The sequence below is a fragment of the Vigna radiata genome, unplaced genomic scaffold (genome assembly GCF_000741045.1).
Source record: "Vigna radiata var. radiata cultivar VC1973A unplaced genomic scaffold, Vradiata_ver6 scaffold_310, whole genome shotgun sequence".
NCBI lineage: Eukaryota > Viridiplantae > Streptophyta > Magnoliopsida > Fabales > Fabaceae > Vigna > Vigna radiata.
The window spans coordinates 103,970-122,366 of NW_014542572.1; the positions used below are offsets into that span (position 1 = coordinate 103,970).

The 18,397-nt window shown below is 34.9% G+C and overlaps 1 protein-coding gene across 2 annotated transcripts; it reads right to left on the reverse strand.

Annotated features, from left to right (window-relative positions):
• Positions 1–666: 666 nt before the first annotated feature.
• On the reverse strand, positions 667–5,177 carry LOC106780435 (G-type lectin S-receptor-like serine/threonine-protein kinase At4g27290). 2 transcript variants are annotated; one of them, XM_014668720.2, is made up of 7 exons: positions 3,321–5,177; positions 3,070–3,204; positions 2,131–2,288; positions 1,829–2,039; positions 1,446–1,683; positions 1,150–1,300; positions 667–945 (listed from the first exon to the last, which is right to left on the reverse strand). In XM_014668720.2, exons 1-7 carry the CDS (start codon positions 4,621–4,623, stop codon positions 763–765), a joined length of 2,379 nt encoding a protein of 792 aa, XP_014524206.1. In that variant the 5' UTR covers positions 4,624–5,177; the 3' UTR covers positions 667–762. The 2 variants fall into 2 exon arrangements, with proteins under 2 accessions (XP_014524206.1, XP_014524205.1); XM_014668719.2 differs by having other exon boundaries at positions 667–1,065.
• Between the last annotated feature and the right edge of the window lie 13,220 nt (positions 5,178–18,397).

The following is an 18,397-nucleotide window of genomic DNA, read 5'->3' on the forward strand; positions in this document are numbered from 1 at the left end:
AAACTTTAGATGTGATTGCTGAGAAATTCGTTATAATGCTGAAAATAGCCACGCCCTCACGCGAAGCAGTTTCGTTTGAGAGCATATCAAGAAGCTAATAATTAGAACATTTGTAGGATAGCTTCATTTTGAAACATGATTATTTCAGGTTAATTAACATATTTTCCTCGGTTTCGTGAAAAAGAAAAAGAGCTATGTTCTAAACACTAATCAATGCATCAAAATATTTACCTTTCTATTAAAGGATGAGTGAACTTGATTTCAGACTTTTAACAGCTTAGTTCAGAAGTTAGTGAATTTGAAGCAGCATAGTTTCTGTTATCTCAACATAGCCAAATTTTTTGTTCTTTTAACAAATACAAAAGAAAGAAACATAAAAGATGCTGAAGGAGTAAACACATTGTATTAACAAATTATAGCTATATCTTCTCAGACAAGACTAGTAGTTACAGAGAACTCCTGGTATCATTTTCCTGGATGCAAAAGTCTGACCAACTTTAAGGTATGAAAAGTTGTAAACCATGATGTGATTTCTTGGTTACTTTTTTTTATTGTTTTGTTGTGATATCATATTTTCAGCTCTTTAAGGGACCAAGCTTTTAATGTTCCCTTTCAATATTATTATGTTTAGTCACAACTTCACTCAGAAGGAAGAAGGGAGAGAAAGAGTGAATATAGTCCATGACCTAGACTTAATTTCTAATGATACAAAATGTTATGTATCTATACAAGTTAGATGATGAATGTGACTAACAAATATTATCAACGGGCTTCTAATAAGGTAATGGTTATTTCGTTTGTTGAACTTTGTTGCTGCTTGCTTGTAGAAGAGTCTCCTTCACCTGAATATTTACCAAAGAATCCTGGTTGCTTTGGCTCAGGCAATTCAACCTCACTCACTAACATTAAGAGCACACTAGACATTCCAGGCCTATCATCTGGATTCTGTTGAACACACAAGAGACTAACATGAATGCAACGCAATATCTGTGATTGAAAAATGGATTTTTCTATGCTTTTATCAAACAGTTCTAGTGGTCTTCCTTTTTTCCAGAGTTCCCATGCCTGAAAGACATTAAAATTGCTTGTCATAAAGAATACAAGCCTGTTTGATGCATGTGAGTTTGCAATTTGTCTCTAATTACTTACATGGCCTATGAGATTTTGCGTGTGGTTCTGATTGTAATACCCTCTGCTTCTCTTCCCAGATATAATCTCCATCAATAAAACTCCAAAGCTGAAAACATCAGATTTCACTGAAAATAGCCCATCAGTTGCATATTCTGGTGCCATGTAGCCACTGCAGAACATATTTTACATGAAAACTGTTAATTCGTTACTTGAATGGAAACTCTTAACATTTATTCTGATGCAGTGAATCTATTAACTAGGATAAAATAGATGTCATGAATTCAGCTTGACTGGAAGAACATTTGTTCACTTACTAAGTACCAACTATTCTCCCAGTGTTTCCTTCTTTCTGATCTCCACCAAATATTCTAGCCATGCCAAAATCTGAAATTTTGGGGTTCAACTCATTATCAAGTAATACATTACTTGCTTTGAGATCTCTATGAATAATCCTTAGCCTGGAATCCTGATGAAGGTAGAGAAGGCCCTTAGTAATTCCACATATAATGTTGAAGCGCTTTGACCAGTCTAGTAACTCACTCTTTTCCTGATCTGCCAGATTTTTCCATCAGAAAACAAAATCAATTTGATTATATGCTGTTAAAAGATATTCTAGTGTGAAAATTGTTTAGCGGATAGTCTATCATGAGATTAATCTTAACTACTTAAATATATAATTCCTTCCTTGGATCCATACCAAAAATAAATGAGTTCAGGCTGCCATTTATCATGTACTCATAAACCAACATTTTTTCCTCTCCTTCAAGGCAACATCCAAGAAGCTTTACAAGATTCCGGTGTTGGAGTTTTGCAATCAATTTTACTTCGTTCTTGAATTCAGTCAATCCTTGTCCTGAACTTTCTGAAAGCCTCTTCACAGCAATTTCCTGTCCATCTGCTAGTGTTCCCTGAAAAATTAAATTTTCAAATGATCATGCGATACATAATTTCATTTTATCTCCCAATTCTTGAGGTCATGATAATCTATAAGCAAATTACCCTGTATACAGATCCAAAACCACCTTCTCCAATTTTGTTCTTGAGTGTAAAGTTGTTAGTGGCTTTGGCTATAGTTGACAAGTCAAAAACTGGTAGGTCCATATCACCCACTTCCATTGCACTGTTTTGATATGATTTGATACTGAAGTCTGATCTCTCTGACAAAGTATAAGTGGGTGGTTTTAGATAGTGATAACTGACAAGCATGTCAGAAAATGTCTTTCAATGTTTGAAAGAAATAAAATTTCATCTTTGCATACAATGAAAAGAAATTCTACATCCTAGTTTGAGTAATCTCACTCAATCCCCACTCTCCCCCCAAATGCCAAGAAATAAATAGGAAATGAGAGAGCTAGTAACTCCAAGTGGGTGCAAGGAATCAGGAAAACATGCGCAGAAAAGTGTTTCAATTTTAACTTAATTTGCAGAAGTTAGCATAACTATTAGGAACACAACATTTCACAACATATTAGGAAGACAAAATTTAAAAAAAGTCAGCGTAAATATGATGAGAAAATTGAAAATCATATAAGAAAAAATATTCATAAATTTATTGTTTTAATGTTTTGGATTATAGGATATCAATCTCGAATTGGGGTTAAATCATGTTATGTAATCTCTCCCTCATGAAACATTTCTGAAAAAAAAAAATCATCATTCCATGACTTCTCAACATCCGTATATCTTTTTTTCCCCTTATTTCAAATTGAATTCCACAAACTTCACATTTAGCAAGCAAATATTGACAAAGGAAGGTGAACAAAATTGGCAATAGTGGAACCTATACACTGTTTACTTTCTACGGCTTTTTTTGATGTGGACCACTCCATCGCTGGGAAATAATATGTGCATACATCTAATGCAATACTACAACATTACTAGGAAATTCAGATACTGTTTTTCCGCTCATGAGAAGAGGAACAGAAATGTGAATTTTACCTTTCACATTGGCGCGTGATTTCTTTCTATAACACAAGCCAAGTATTACTAGAATACCAGAAACTGTTGCCACGGCAAAAGAAACTGTCACTGCAGCCAAGACTCTTCCCTTCTTGTGGCTCTTGCTGGTGTGTTCTAATTGAATGTGATCACAAATTTACAGAAGTTGGCATAAGTATTTCCAGATGAAAATCTAGCCTAGCTAAGAAATTTAGTTGAAGGACTAAAAGGTGGCAAAGTTTAGTTCCTACCTAATTCTGAAGCATCCACTCGAACATATACTTCCTGGCCTCCATCTGAAAACTGTCTCATATCAATGAGATCACCAAACCACATGGCACAACCACTTCCTTGTCCACTGATATCTGAATTTGCATAAGCCATACAAGAACAGTTATCCAAGCACTTGGCTTTGCATTCCTCTAGCCCAATTGTCTGATCTAGCCAACTATGTGTAGTGTCAGGCGTTTTCATCTCAGGCAGTTTGATAAATTCATCCTTGTGTTTGTTCTCACAGCTTAATTCCTTATTGCGGACACATCCATGAGACCAATCCATTGAGTTCCATGCTTGAGGGTACTTAGGCTTGAACCCTTCCAAACATTGGCACACAGGTGAATCTGATATAACACAATTTGCATTAGCTCCACAAAGGGAATAACTGTCACATAAGTCCAGTGGCACTGAAGTGTAGACCTCCCATATTTGCTTTGATTCAATCCAGACATACCGTCTACGAACGTAGCTTGTTGCATTCAGCACCAACCTCGAGATCACAGAGGAGTTCTTAAGGCTATATGTGTAGTAAACTTCAGCTTCGTTGAAAACAAACCTGAAGTCATAAATGGGGTTGGCCCTAACATGTGGTGAACCACTTGAATGCAAACCATTCCATGGCCCACTTCGGTAGAACTTTTGGTTACCCTTCATCATGTATGCTTCAGGATAGTTGTTGAGCACCATACCAAAAGAGAAGTCACTGGGAGATGGATCATCAGGACTCTTCCAAGCTGTTATCTTCCTATTGATACCAGTTCTCAAGTCCCAACCAAACTTCATTTCTGGTAAGAAGGTATCAGTGGGGTAGTCAAAGCTCTGCCACAAGTAGGCCTCAATGTTTGAATCTTTCTCATCTCTTATCACAAGATTACCAGAATCTAAGAGAAGGGCTACTGGGCTTTCTGCTCTTTTGGAAGAGGTTGTAGTCCAAACAACTTTGTCATCCTGTGTGAGGACAAGGTTCCCACTGCTGGTGTTCATCCTCAAGATGCCAGATGAGTCATTGATCGGATCGAGCCTGTTTGCAACCCAAACCACAGTTTGAATAGGGATTTTCCTGTACCAAATCCCCAGGTAACGTTTCTGGGAATTTCCTGGGGTGAAGAATCCAAGTTCGAAGGTTCCATCTTTGGAAACCAAGGTGGTGTTATCAACATCATCACTTAGAGACAGGTCTTGAGAAATGGAGTCAAGTGCCAAGGAAATTTCACAAAGACATAGAAGCATATGATAACACAGAAAAATGATTCTCATTAAAGACATTAGATTCTTCATGTTTGTAACATCTCAAGAACTATGCTCTTCAGCTACATAAATATACAGTGATTGATAAACCAAAGGAATAAACAACCTGGATTGTAAATTGCTTAGGCTTTTGCAACGATGTTATTGGCACCCTATGAAAAAACTGAATTGAAGTGAAATGTGAACACAGAAATGACCATGATGCATCACAGTATCTGGATGGAAAATGTTACTTCTTCATGTGATTTTCATTCCACAAATAAATAGAATTGATTGAGTAATAATAAATGCGACCTTAGAGGTTGGTTGTGGAAAAAGAATACATTATGTTACTTTCATAGTGAAATCACGAAGTGGTGGTTTGTTAAGGGTGGTTGGGAAAAATTATACAAGTAGGAAGCAGTAGACTTGAAGAAGCTGGTGCAGTTTCTTTGAAACAACGTTGAACACTAACAGACACATTATTGGAGAACAGAAGTGTAAGAAATTCTGAATCAACAATTTGCAAAGGGCAGTTTCCTTTGAAACACTGCTTTAACGAAAAGTCTTATGACTCCATAGTCAAAGTCCCTATCTCAAAGAGAAGACTTTTCTTGTGTGGTCCAAAACTTTGACATAAGAAATATTTCTATCTTTTATCTGTTAAAATTCTTTGTTGGGGCCTCTGTCTCACTTATATGTTTTCTGTATACAAGTCAGTATCTGTCAAAAGTATTTATATTTTTTTAATACAAGGCGAAAAGAAAAATAAAATAAAATAACTATTGGTAAGAACATTTTTAAGCTTTAAAATTGATTTTACAATTAAAAATTGATGAAGAAAATTTCATTGCATTAATTGTGTGAAGGACCAATGACCAAAGCAGTAGCAGTAAGTACGGTCATAGTTTTTGAAAAATTCAACCTTTCTGTGTACTCTATAGTCAGTAGCAGAGAGATTTAAATCTAGCTATTGCTTACTTCAGAGAGTGGACAAAAGCTACATTGAAGGAACTCGGCTTTTGTACGGAAATAGGCAGATTTCACTGCCAAATTACGAAAGTAGGCAAAAATGGCGGAATTTACGGAAATGGGGAAGTCGTCTGGGGGTAGAACGACTTCATAAGAAGAAGTCGTGCCCTCCTGCACGACTTCACACTGTTCACATGAACAGTAGTGAAGTCGTGCACCCCTAAAACGATTTCTGGACTCTGTAATCGATTACCAGGAGCTATAATCGATTACAGCTTGTTAAAATCGTGGCCTCCCTGCCTGCACGACTTCAGCATTATAGGAAAAAACGGGCCTGGTAATCGATTACAGACCCTTGTAATCGATTACCAGGTGTTTTTTAAGTGGTAACAACCCCTGTAATCGCTTACCAGGGTGTGTAATATGGAAAAATGACCCTGGTAATCGATTACAGACCCCTTGTAATCGATTACCAGAGTTATTTGATTGTTGAAAATGTTTTTTATGAGGTACCAATATAGGTGCAATTATGAGGTACCATTTCCGTAAATTCCCCCATTTTTGCCTACTTCCGTAATTTGGCAGTGAAATCTGCCTATTTCCGTACAAAAGCCAAGGAACTCACAAGTCAATATTGCATATATCAAGATGAAAGGAGCACTTATAGAAAATGAATAATTAAAAAAAAAAATGATTCTTTAAAAAGGGCTTCTGGTTTTTATATATTTTTTTTAAATCAAATTATTAAAATAATTAGATATTGTAAAAATGAAAAGTGAGTACATTGAATTACTCATAAAGTAACGTAACTCGTAAAGTAACGTAATCCTTCTTTATAATTTTATATTTTTCTTTTCTAAAAACATGGAGATATTTTCATTTTTAATTATTGAGCAGTGAAAAGTTAATTAAAAATAGGTTTAATGATTCAGAAAGTTCTTATTTTCAGACAGAATCTTAATTTAGTCCCTTTCTTTCTTGATATCTCAGTTGGGTCCTAATTTAGTAAAAATTACAATAAATCACTCCTTACCGTTAAATTAAGCCTAACAGCGTCAATCTCTTGTTGACTTGGCACGCTAACTTTTATCACTCAGATTTTTATCACTCAGATTTTTGAAAGGGTAAAATGGGAATAACAAAATTAAGTGCTGACTTGACAAATCTAATTGATATTGGGGAAAAATTTGCGGGTAGGGTTGGAACAAATTTGGGAAAAATTTTGGGGGTAGGGAAAAATTTGGGGAACAAATTAGCGTTGGAAGTTGGAAGAAGGCCTTCACAGTTTCAGGCTCTTGCTTGATCATATCCCGCTTCTCAAAGGTGTCAACTTTCTGAGGCGTCAATCCATTGATGGCTTCCCCAGAGGGCTACCCTGCTACAATCCACCTAATCACTGATGCGGTGAGCAATGAGGGCGAGAATATTGGCGTTACACAGGAACGTGTGGTAGTTGGAGGAGGAGCCCCTTTTGGGGCATATGGAGGTGACGACGGAGGAGACCGCGCGCCTAAGGGGATATGTGATCGAGCTGGAGGAGAGGAAGGGTCGCGGCCCATGAATCGTAGTGACCCGTCTCGGGCCTGTGACAGTGGTCAAGTGATGGTCGCTCGACGACCACGTCATTGTCTTGCTGTTGACCTCAGATCATACGGCGGCGCTGATGGCGGAATCAAATCTCGGAGGCGCGACATCACGTCTAACTCCAGATCAGAAGGTTACGATTCTACGAATCATAGATGAAGATGAAGCTGGTGACTGGGGTTCATGAATCTAGGGGGTTTCCTCTGTTTCGATGGCGCGAGATGGCTACTGTCGCGGGATTGATGACGGGGGTGGCGAAGTGGTCTTGTAGAATGGGTTGGGCCTGATGGAATAGCTATTTGAAAGGGGTTGATGGTGGAGGGTGCGCCGTAGGGAGCGTCGAAACCTCTTCCTGGCGCGGTGGCAGTGAGAAGTGCGGGCGCCGGTGGACGCAAGAATTTGGGAAATTGACAGACATCCAGGAGGTTAATTTGGTTTGAACCATGCTCTTGAACTCTTATTCACCTTCATGGTGGTAACTTAGATAACAATAGTTGGATCTGAGGAGAAGAAAATACATTGTGTCTCAGACGGAAGCTTCAGATATTCGGAAAATGTGGGAAGCAATAGCCACTATTGCTCGTATAGGTGCAAGACGCACGTGGTTGTCCTCAATCCAAGGATGGTGTGTGATCTTAACAGTGGATGATCATCATGGTTCTCTCTGCGCGTTTGAACTACTCTGAGTCTAACATCAATACCGTGACTATCTTCTTCCAGATGATGTTGGTTGGTTTCATTACTGAGATGGGGTTCTAGGATTTTGAAAGAAGGGGTTAATGGAAGAAGAAAAGAGGATTGTCTTTTTTGCCCCTACGAAGACATTTGATTTAATTTTGCTTAATTATTTTTTAATATAAAAATTAATTCAAATTTATTTTTAATGCCACGTGGGATAAATTTAAACGACCGTTTGTTTAATTTAACGGCAGGTCTTTAATTGTTTCAATTTTACAAAAATAAGGACTCAATTGAGAAGTTGAAAAAGAAAGGGACCTAATTGAGATTTAGGGCGAAAATAAGGACTTACGGAGCTATTAAACCTTAAAAATATACCGAAACTGTTACGAAACAATGAAGAGTAAAGACATGATGTCAGTGTAATGACTCGTCCATATAGAAATGTGAGATAACTGTTTTTAGAAGCAAAGTTGAGGGATTGGTCAGAGTTTTAATGTTTGCATTTGTTTGGATTTGAAGCGATTTAAAAAAAAAAATCAAATTAATCCTCAAGTACAATTATCAATTTTACCTTTGGTAAAAGTGGAAATAATTAATTACAAGATATATAGAATCAATTCCAACCTTCGTGCCTTGTAACTGATTCCAACCAAGTATAAATCGATTACGGAATCTATAATAATAATATTTGAAATGTCTTTGTTGCCATATCGCAAGTTCTCGAGCTCTCTGCATTGTGTATTGCTTTTCTTTGGCATGCACAAGGATTCCTTACTCACAAAGATTCCTCCAGTTACATAGAAGAGGACAAGATTCCTGAATTGCACAGTGCCTAATTTGAAAACTTTTCGCTCTTTGGTAGGTATGGTTGGTAGCATCTACTGGTTTATAATAAGTGCCATGCCTCATGCTTCATATATAAGGTCGTGCAAAGAGTGGTGTTGGAGTATGAACTGCCCAATCGAGAGTGTTGAAAGACAAACTTTGGAGTATTATCGAGAGTTTTGAAGGAAAACTTGTGACTTCTTTGAGATGAGGGTTCGTGATTCGTTGTTGTTGTGTGGTTGTTCTTTGGTGCAAGTTAGGCAATTCCCAGCTGAAGAAAGAAGCAAGGTTAATAGGATCCATTCCATACATGTGAAGTTTTAACTCATGCAGCTTGGGGCTTTAGTTTCGATGTTTAAGGGGAAGAGGTTGAAGATGAAGATATTGAATATGGAGGTTGAAGGATTATGGAGGTTGAAAACGAAGTTGGAACTGATTCCAGTGCAAGGTAATCGATTCCACTTGCACCTGGAATCATGTCTAGAGAGCATGTATCTAATGTCAGGCCACAACGATGCACACCGTAATCTATTCCAACAAAGGAGTAATCAATTCCAGCTCCTTGTATTCGATTCCAACTCTTTGTATTCAGTTCCAAGCTCCTTGTATTTGGTTCCAAGACCTTCGAAAGGTTACATGCAGCGGCGAGCAACCTTGTAATGGCAGGTTTAACCCATTTTTGTCTGGTGAAGGTGTTACAAAAGGAATTTAGAGGTGAACGTGGTTGTTTTGGTGGTGAACGTGTGAAGAAAACATCAGTGGTGGATCTATAGCTCTATAAATGTGTTTCTAAAGGGCAATTAATGTTCTGAACCTGGTGGAGGAGGAAGATTTGTTTTGAATCTGGTGGAGAGGAGGATTTGAGGCTGGAGTTAGTGCTTGTCAACGAGGTGGAGGTTAGGTCCTGGTTTGTTTTGGTGAAGTTTATTTGTGATTATTTCTTGTTTGATATGTTGTAATTTGTGTAGGTCTTAAAGTTGTGTTTATGGTTGGTGGAAGTTAATTGGTTTTGTATTTGGTTATGGGTGGTAATATGGTAGTTTGGTTTGGTGGTTCTAGCCAAGGATTTGGTGGTTGATTGGTGTATCGTATGGCCGGACGACTGCATTACGAAAGAGGGACAGTCGGTCACATACACTTGAACTCTTGAATTTGGACAAGACAATACAAAGGTCGTTTGACTGAGTATGGTTATAAGTCGAACGGACAATGTCAACAGCAAACTATTTCTTAAGAGACACTGTAAATCAAGGTCAAGAGTAAGTATCAATTAGTGTGTAATGGGATGAGATTGGACAGTGATTAGGATTCTACTAATCTTAGACTCATCTTAAAAATTATAAATAAGGTTAAAGGTAAGAGGTAGGTGATTGCATTTATTGTGAAATTTAAACTTTGCTTTGAGCCCCGTCCACCTTATTACTGACTTAAGCATCAGAGTACCTTTGACAGGTATCCCCTATCAGTCTAGAGCTTTGAGGAGGAAAGATTTGGACTAAAGACGAATAGGGTTTCCCAAGCGAAAATAAGGAATAAATTATGAAGGCATGTTTTGTGGAGTTACTCGACCCTACATTCGAAACATTTTGGCGTCCACCGTGGGGTTGATTAATACAGAAAACCCAATAACCACGAGAAACATGAGTTCAGAGGACCTGACAAAGATGATTAGAATTCTTCAACAACAAATGATGGAGATGCAACAACATTACGAAGGGGAGCCAGTTGCCCTGAGAGCTGTAAACACGCTTAGGGCCGCTAGAGAGAAGGCAATTGAGGAAGGTGACAAGACCGTTCATATAGGTAAGAGAGAAGGGGACGAAGACTGTCCTAGAAGAAAGCACAACTATTAGTAGGGAGCACCACTCGGTGAAAACAGAGCATATGGTCGGCATGTTGTCATTCGTCCCTACCATCATGAAAGTCTATATAAGGAGTAGTTTACCTCTCCCAACTTCAAGATGTACGATGGTTCATTGAACCCAGAGGACCACTTGAAGATATTTACAAACTGAGTGTCATTCCAATCCGCCAAAGACGTCATCTCGTGTCGCGCTTTCTTCCTCTCTTTGGAGGAAGAAGCGTTGGAATGATTAAACTCTTTGCGCCCAATTCGATGGAGAACTTCTCTAGCATCAAACGCATGTTTGGACACCAGTTCGTTGGGAGCCGGGTACAACACTTGACCGCCCTCTCCCTAATGAAACTTAAATAGGAGAACTATAAGAAAAAATTGAATTACATACAGTTAAAATCCGTATATAAGGCCCAAAATCCGTATATAACACTTGGTTACATACGGCTTACGTACGGACAAAAATCCATATATAAAACTATTGTAGATAAGTTACATACGGATATATTCCTATATAATTTATATACGGATATATCCGTATATAATTTATATACAAATTTTTCCATATATAATTATATACGGAAAAATCCATATAAATATGTATATAAAATCAGTATATAATTAAAAATGTAATTACATACGAGAAAATCCATATATAAAATCCGTATGTAATTAAAAATGTAGATTTAGTCATTCTCCCATGAATTTGATATTACCCAATACATAAGATAACACATATGTTCAGCTAGGATTGCAAAAGATACCATTCTAGTCACTAGTAGATTTATTAGTTCAGCTAGGACTACAAAAGTTGAACAACACCAATCTAATATACCAAACGTCATAAGGTACCATACTAGTCACTAGTAATTTATTAGTTCAGTTGGGACTGCAAAAGTTGAAAAACACCAATCTAATATATCAAACTTTGAAAAGTTGACAATCGAACATAATAATAATCCGTTGAAAAGTTGACAATCGAACATAATAGTAATCCGATGCACTTTTAATATTTAAGCAACTCTAGTTCCTTCTTAGGTAGCTTCAATGAAATCCTACAATTCACAGTAGTAACATTTGTAAGCATAGCTATCTACAAATATATATTGAGTGGAAGCTCACGAAAAAAGTGCTCATCAGCTTATTGACAACAGCGTTGCCAACTTTAACACTATCTTCATTGAAGTAACCAGTAATCAGATCCATAGTTTATTTTACATGATGCTCTTGATCAACAAGATTGTTACCAACAGACGATTAAACTAACATTACATGACATACAATAAGGTATAGAATATCATTTAATTTAATGCATACATCTAACACAGTGCCACTTTAATCAACATGAATAATGACAAAAAGGAATTACCATTTTTGACATATGTTCTAGATTTCTTTGGTTTATACCAATTATGGGTATAGGAAGCAAAACAACAGATGAAGTTAATTATAAAAGTCATCTGGGCACATTGCTTTAAGATGCTCAGTTGGCCAGTCATCAAAAGGCTTTCCATGTCCACCTGTAAACAAATTCAGTGCCGGTTCATCAAACCAAGAAAAACACATTAAGCTTCTTTATCATAAGCAGAGAGATAATTTCAGTATGATCCCAACAGGTTTTATAAAGAAGTATACCTATTCTACAAAAATTGTTTTATGAAGAATATATGGCAAAACAAGTTAATGAAAAATGCATTACTCTAACAGCAGTAAAATCAGATATATTTATAGTCCTAAGCCATATACTCAACTTGAAAAGGCAAGCTTTCTATGACATTTGGAACATGATCTGTGGAACAAGATTCTGTAATAAAATTTTAAAACTTATGAAATGCATTCTGGAAAATGAATTTTACGGAGCAGAGAATATTTAGAACAAGTTTTTCGGAACATACCTTCCAGAATCAACTTTTTAGAACAAATTTCCAAAACAAACTTTCTTAGATATATGAGATGTGTTTCGAAACAATAACCATTTTTCTTGTAGTCGTTGAAAGTCTTCATGGGACCGTTACCAAAATACCGTACAACGAGTAAAAGGCCTTAACCTCGAGTTCATCCTCTAACATGTGGTGACTATCTTGATTAAATAAGAGATGGTTTCTATATTGATTGTTTTAGGCTCCCATTGGGCTACATATGGTATCCACAACGATGAATTTGAGCCTAAGATTAAGTTGAAGCAAGGAAACAATATTATCAGTATACTTAGTATCACGGTTGGACTACAGGTATCAGTCTTATTGTTAAAGAACTTTTTCCAAATATATCATATGATTTACTCATGCTAATTGAAAATAATTTAATGTATGGTAATGTGTGAAACAGAACTACGAACCAAACTATGATAAATGGAACACTGGTCTTGTTGGACCCATGAGTGTAATCAGTAGAAAAGACGATGAAACCGTGGTCAAAGATCTATCCTCAAACAAATGGTCTTACAAGGTTGGGTTGCATGGTTGGGATAACAAATTCTTCAGTGAAGATTCTCCATATGCTTCTGCTTCCAAATGGGAATCTGTGTACCTAACTACAAACAGAATGTTGACTTGGTACAAGGTAAGTTATTTTTCAATTCTATATAATTAGAAGCCTCTTTGAATAAAGTGATAATATTTTATGTATTTGTTTACAATTGTGAAGACCACTTTCAAAGCTCCTCTCGGATCAGAGCCTGTTGTTGTGGATTTGCAAGGAATGGGAAAAGGGTTTGCTTGGGTGAATGGCCATAATATTGGTCGCACATGGCCCAATTATGATGCAAGTGAGGAAGGTTGCAGTGACAAACCTTGTGACTATCTTGGCAAATATGATGACAAAAAATGTGTTACCAATTGTGGCAATCCCATACAAAGATGGTAGGTTATATACATATACACACTTTCTCCAATGTTAATTATTTGTTATAAATGTTGGGAATATAATTTGTCCAAGTTTTGGGTTGATAGTAACTTCTATCTAATTGGATTTGGTGTGTTTCAAATGAACTTCTCTTTCTGTAAACCCAACAATAATATGTGTCTAACAATTATTGTTTGGATTAATCTAGGTATCATGTTCCTCGGTCATTTATTCAAGACGATGTGAACACATTGGTTTTGTTTGAGGAAATTGGTGGCAATCCATCATTGGTGAATTTCCAGACCGTTGTTGTTGGGTGGCTTGTGGAAACACTCATGAGAACAAGAGTTTGGATTTGTCCTGCCATGGACGTCCCATTTCAGATATAAAGTTTTCAAGTTTTGGCAATCCACAAGGTGAATGTGGAGCATTTAAACAGGGCACTTGCGAAAGCAAAAGTGATGCTTTGTCCATTGTAAAAAAGGTAAGCTTTTTATTCATTTTTCATTTGTTTCTTTTTTGTTATGGTGTGCACTAAATGATGATGGATTAACTTGATTCGGTCTGCAATTTTATAGGCTTGTCTGGGCAAAGAATCATGCATCATTGATGTTTCAGAAAAAACTTTCGGACCTACAAATTGTAGAGATATGGTGAAGAGGCTTGCTGTGGAGGCAATTTGTTAAGATTTTTTGTTTTGAATATTAGCTGTTAATAGTATTAGTAGTTAAATATATTAGAATCAAACAATTTAGTTTATTTCTTTCTTTAAGTTCTTATTATGTCTATGTTTAAATTTGAAACTTTCAATTTGCTAAATATTAATAAAATCCCCTTTTATATAAATTTACTCATTTTAGTATGATGATTGTTGATTTCAAGTTATTGTTACATGAATGATTTATCATAAAAAATAATGGTCAAGGGAAATTATACATTCTCTAAAAGGTTATTATTAAAAAAAAGTGATTAATTTTACTAATTGATTTAATTAATTGTTCCATTTTATAAAGTGTTTTGTTTGGTTTCACTTTTTAAAAATGTTGAGGCCGTATACAACCCTATTACTAAAACAGGTAGAGATAGGGAGGGGCATTGATGCCTCACCCCCATTTCAAACCTACACCTCCCTATTTTTTTTTTATTTTTTTTAATTACAAAACTAACTTTTTCTTATTTTTATTTTTTTACTTTTTTAACCCTATTTACTAAATAACCTTTCACTTTCAACGCAGCTCCACCTCTTCCTTCTCAGATTCTTCTCACCTCCCTCCAAGTTCCACACCTACATATTAACATAATAAAGGCAAGATTCAATTCATTGAACAATTGTTCCAATAATATATGTAATTTGTTCCAGACACAAGCCGAATTCATCCCGTTAAATTACAGAATCGGTGAGAAAGAAACACAAAATACATGTTGTGTAAGAATATAAAAGATTATTAATTTGTTGAAAGGGGAAAGCCAATTCCATGTCTCTGTGTAGGAAACACAACAAAGAACATGCTGCCGAAAACGCCAATTCCCACTGGCAATGCCGTGAGGATTTCTGTATCTCAGTTGAGGGTGTTGGAAAGAAGCAATTCAACACATTTTGATCGAACAACGCAATTGCTGCAAACACCAAAACTGACATAACAACATGCATAATATCTATGAACTTTAGGCAATATTTTGCAGCAAGTTGAGGTGGAAGGGTGGTTGATCCGTCAATGACCCACAAGCCCCTGAGAGTGTTCCATTTTCGAAAATTCCAACACTTCCACTCATCAGTGCTTTTAACTTTTGGTGTGTGGCGGTGCAGCATTACGGCTGTGCGGCGTTGAGGCGGTTCGGCGGTGCGGCGGGTGTGTGCGTTGTGTGGCAGTGCACCATGGTGGTTCTGCCTTTTGGTCTACGAGAGATTAGTTTCTTTCGGGTTCAGGATGATATAGGGTTTAAGATTTTCTGTTTCGTTGCTGTTGATGTTTTTGGATGGACAGGATGTTTCGTTGTTGTTGATGTTTCTGGGTGGATAGGAGGAAGAAGACGTCCAAGCTTAAACCGGATGTCGTTCATCCATAGAAGGATTTTGACAGGGACAAACAGATCTCGACATCCGTTTAGGATCTGATTTTGTATTTTTAAGTTTTTAGTTTATTTTATAAGTAATTAAATTTTAACTTTTAATTTATTAGTTTAATTGTATGCAGAGCACCTTTCGACCATGGAGACGAAATATGCACAACGACTTTCCTTTACACGATTCCTCACAATGAGGGAGCACAAAGAATTAAAAAAAAAAAATAATGAGACAGAGAGCAGATATGTGAGGGTGGAGGGATCAACTTGAGAAAAAAAATAAGTTTTGTATGATAGGAGATTCAAATTAAAATTTAAATTAAGGGTATAATAGGAATATAAAAAAATAAGAATATAAGAAGGGATAAGATTGGAATGGTGAGGTGGAGGGATCAATGCCCTATACGGAGATAGGAAGTTACATGACCCAAATTTATGGTGTAAAGTGTTTTTTATGAAATATGTTAGTATAAATGTTTTATGTTTTAGATAATCCAAAAGTTTTTGTCTTTTAAAAAAATAGTCAAGTACTTAATGTTAATAAAATAATTAAATTACTTCATGTTAATTCCTATAAAATTAGTAGTTAATTTTAATTAATATATCATAACTTCAAATTTTGTTTTACAAATATTCATATAATTCAATAGTTGAAGTGGTGGTTTATTTTTACATTATAAGTCAAAAGAGAAATTTTAATCTCCAGTTGATAAGTAAGCATAATTTAAAGTAATTAATTAAAATTAAAATTAAAATTAAAATTCGAAAAAATTTAAAAATGATTAAAATTCGAACAATATTAAAATTTAAAGTAATTAATTAAAAATATTAATTAAAATTAAAATCATTTAAAAATTTAAAGTAATTAATTAATATTATAGTAATTAATTAAAAATATTATATTAAATTATTTTGTATTTTATTTATTTTTTTTAAGTAATTAAAATTTAAAATAAATATTTTTAATTAATTATTTAAACGAATTTATGAATTTTTATTTTAATTTCAATTTTCAATTTTTTTATTTTTTTCTAAATCAGAAAATTAAAATAGGTATATTTAAGAAACTAATATTTTAATAGGTCTTATTAAAAAAACAAAGTTCTAAAAAATATATTTAATTTTATTATATATATATATATATATATATATATATATATATATATATATATATATAACACAATGTTCTTTCAGTTTTTATTTAGACAAATCAAATTATTTGTGTTCATTCGAAAACAATGAATTTAAGTTATTTTTAAAATTAAATAATATTGAAATTGATTATTATTTTTGTTAATAATTTCTTGATACGATGACTTTGTATGATAAATCCTTAAATATAGAATCGTGTGGTACTAAGTATAAAATTAACAATATTCATTTAAGAACATTTAGACATAGATATTTAAGTCTCATATTTACAAATAGAGTTGAATGACTTGTGTCGAATGAGATCTTAGATTTCATTGACTTCACAAACTTTGATGTTTGTGTTGAACGCGTTAAAGGTAAATTGACCCAAATAACGAGATTAAGGCTATAAATTCTATGATCTTAAATTAAAGACAATATTTTATACGGAAATTGTCATATTCTTTGAGGATATTGAATTTGAAGGAAAGAATTAGGTTAGAGACTTTGTCTTAAGGAAGAATTAGTGAAAATTCTATACAGTTGCTTTTGATAAAGCAAGTTTAGAACATCTACAAGATATTGTTGTTGAATCTCCCATTGAGGACAATTTGGTTGGTTATGAAGAACAAACTCAAAATCCTCAAGAACCTATGCTTCATGAGTCAACATCTTTGTAGATATCCATGAGAGAAAGGAGAATTCTATTTAAGATGATTGTGTGGTATTTCTCCAAGAAAATGAGGAAAATAATGGTATGATGAAAAATGATTTAGTAAAATTTCGTCAAGACAGGCAAGATCCTAATTCAAAAAAATGGATTGAAGTAATAAATGAGGAGTATAAATCCATGTAAGACAATAAGGTTTAGGAACTTGTCCCATTATCAAAAGATATGAAACCCATTAGTTGTAAGTGGATATTTAAGATCAAAAGGGATTCCAAAGGTAATGTGAAAGGTATAAGGTTTGTCTTGTGGTAAAGGGCTATACTCAAAAGGAAGGGATTGATTTTATTAATATTTTCTCTCCATTTTCATCAAAAATACTCTTTTAGAACAATAATGATTCGTGTTGCACATTAGGATTTGAAATTTCATCAAATGAATGTTAAAACAACGTTTCTCAATACCAACATTAATGAGATGATTTATATGGTGCAACTAGAAAACTGCGTCAAGAGATTCAAATAATATGGTTTCCAAATTGATAAAATTCATTTATGGGCAAAATAATATGGTACCACAATGTGACAAAAAATATGGTACCAAAAATTTTATCAAGTGACTCTTTCTTTTGGTTTCGAAATGAATGTTGTTGATGATTGCGTGTATCACAAATCAAGTAAGAGCAAATACATGTAAATTTGAAGATACTCCAATTGCTAAGGGAGACAAGTTCAATCTCGATCAATGCTCAAAAAGTAATTTGAAAATTCAGGATATGTAGAATATTCCCTATGCATTAGCTATAGGGAGTTTGATGTATGTCCAAATATGTACACATATAAATATAGAATACATTGTTGAGTTATAAGGCAAATATTTAAGCAATCTAGGAATGAATCATTGTAAAGCAGCCAAAAGAGTTATGAGACATTTCAAAAGAGCAAAAAATTATATGCTCACATATAAAAAGTCAAATCAATTAGAGATCATTGCATACTCTGACTTACATTTACATGATCCAAAGATTGTTTAAGATCCAATTCGTATCACATATTTATGCTAGCTGGTGGTGTGGTTTCTTGGTCCAACACCAAGCAAACCCTTACGACTCCATCCATTATGACTACAAATTTTGTGACATACTATGAGGAATCACATCAAGGAATATGGTTGAGTAATTTTGTCATAAGATTGTACATTGA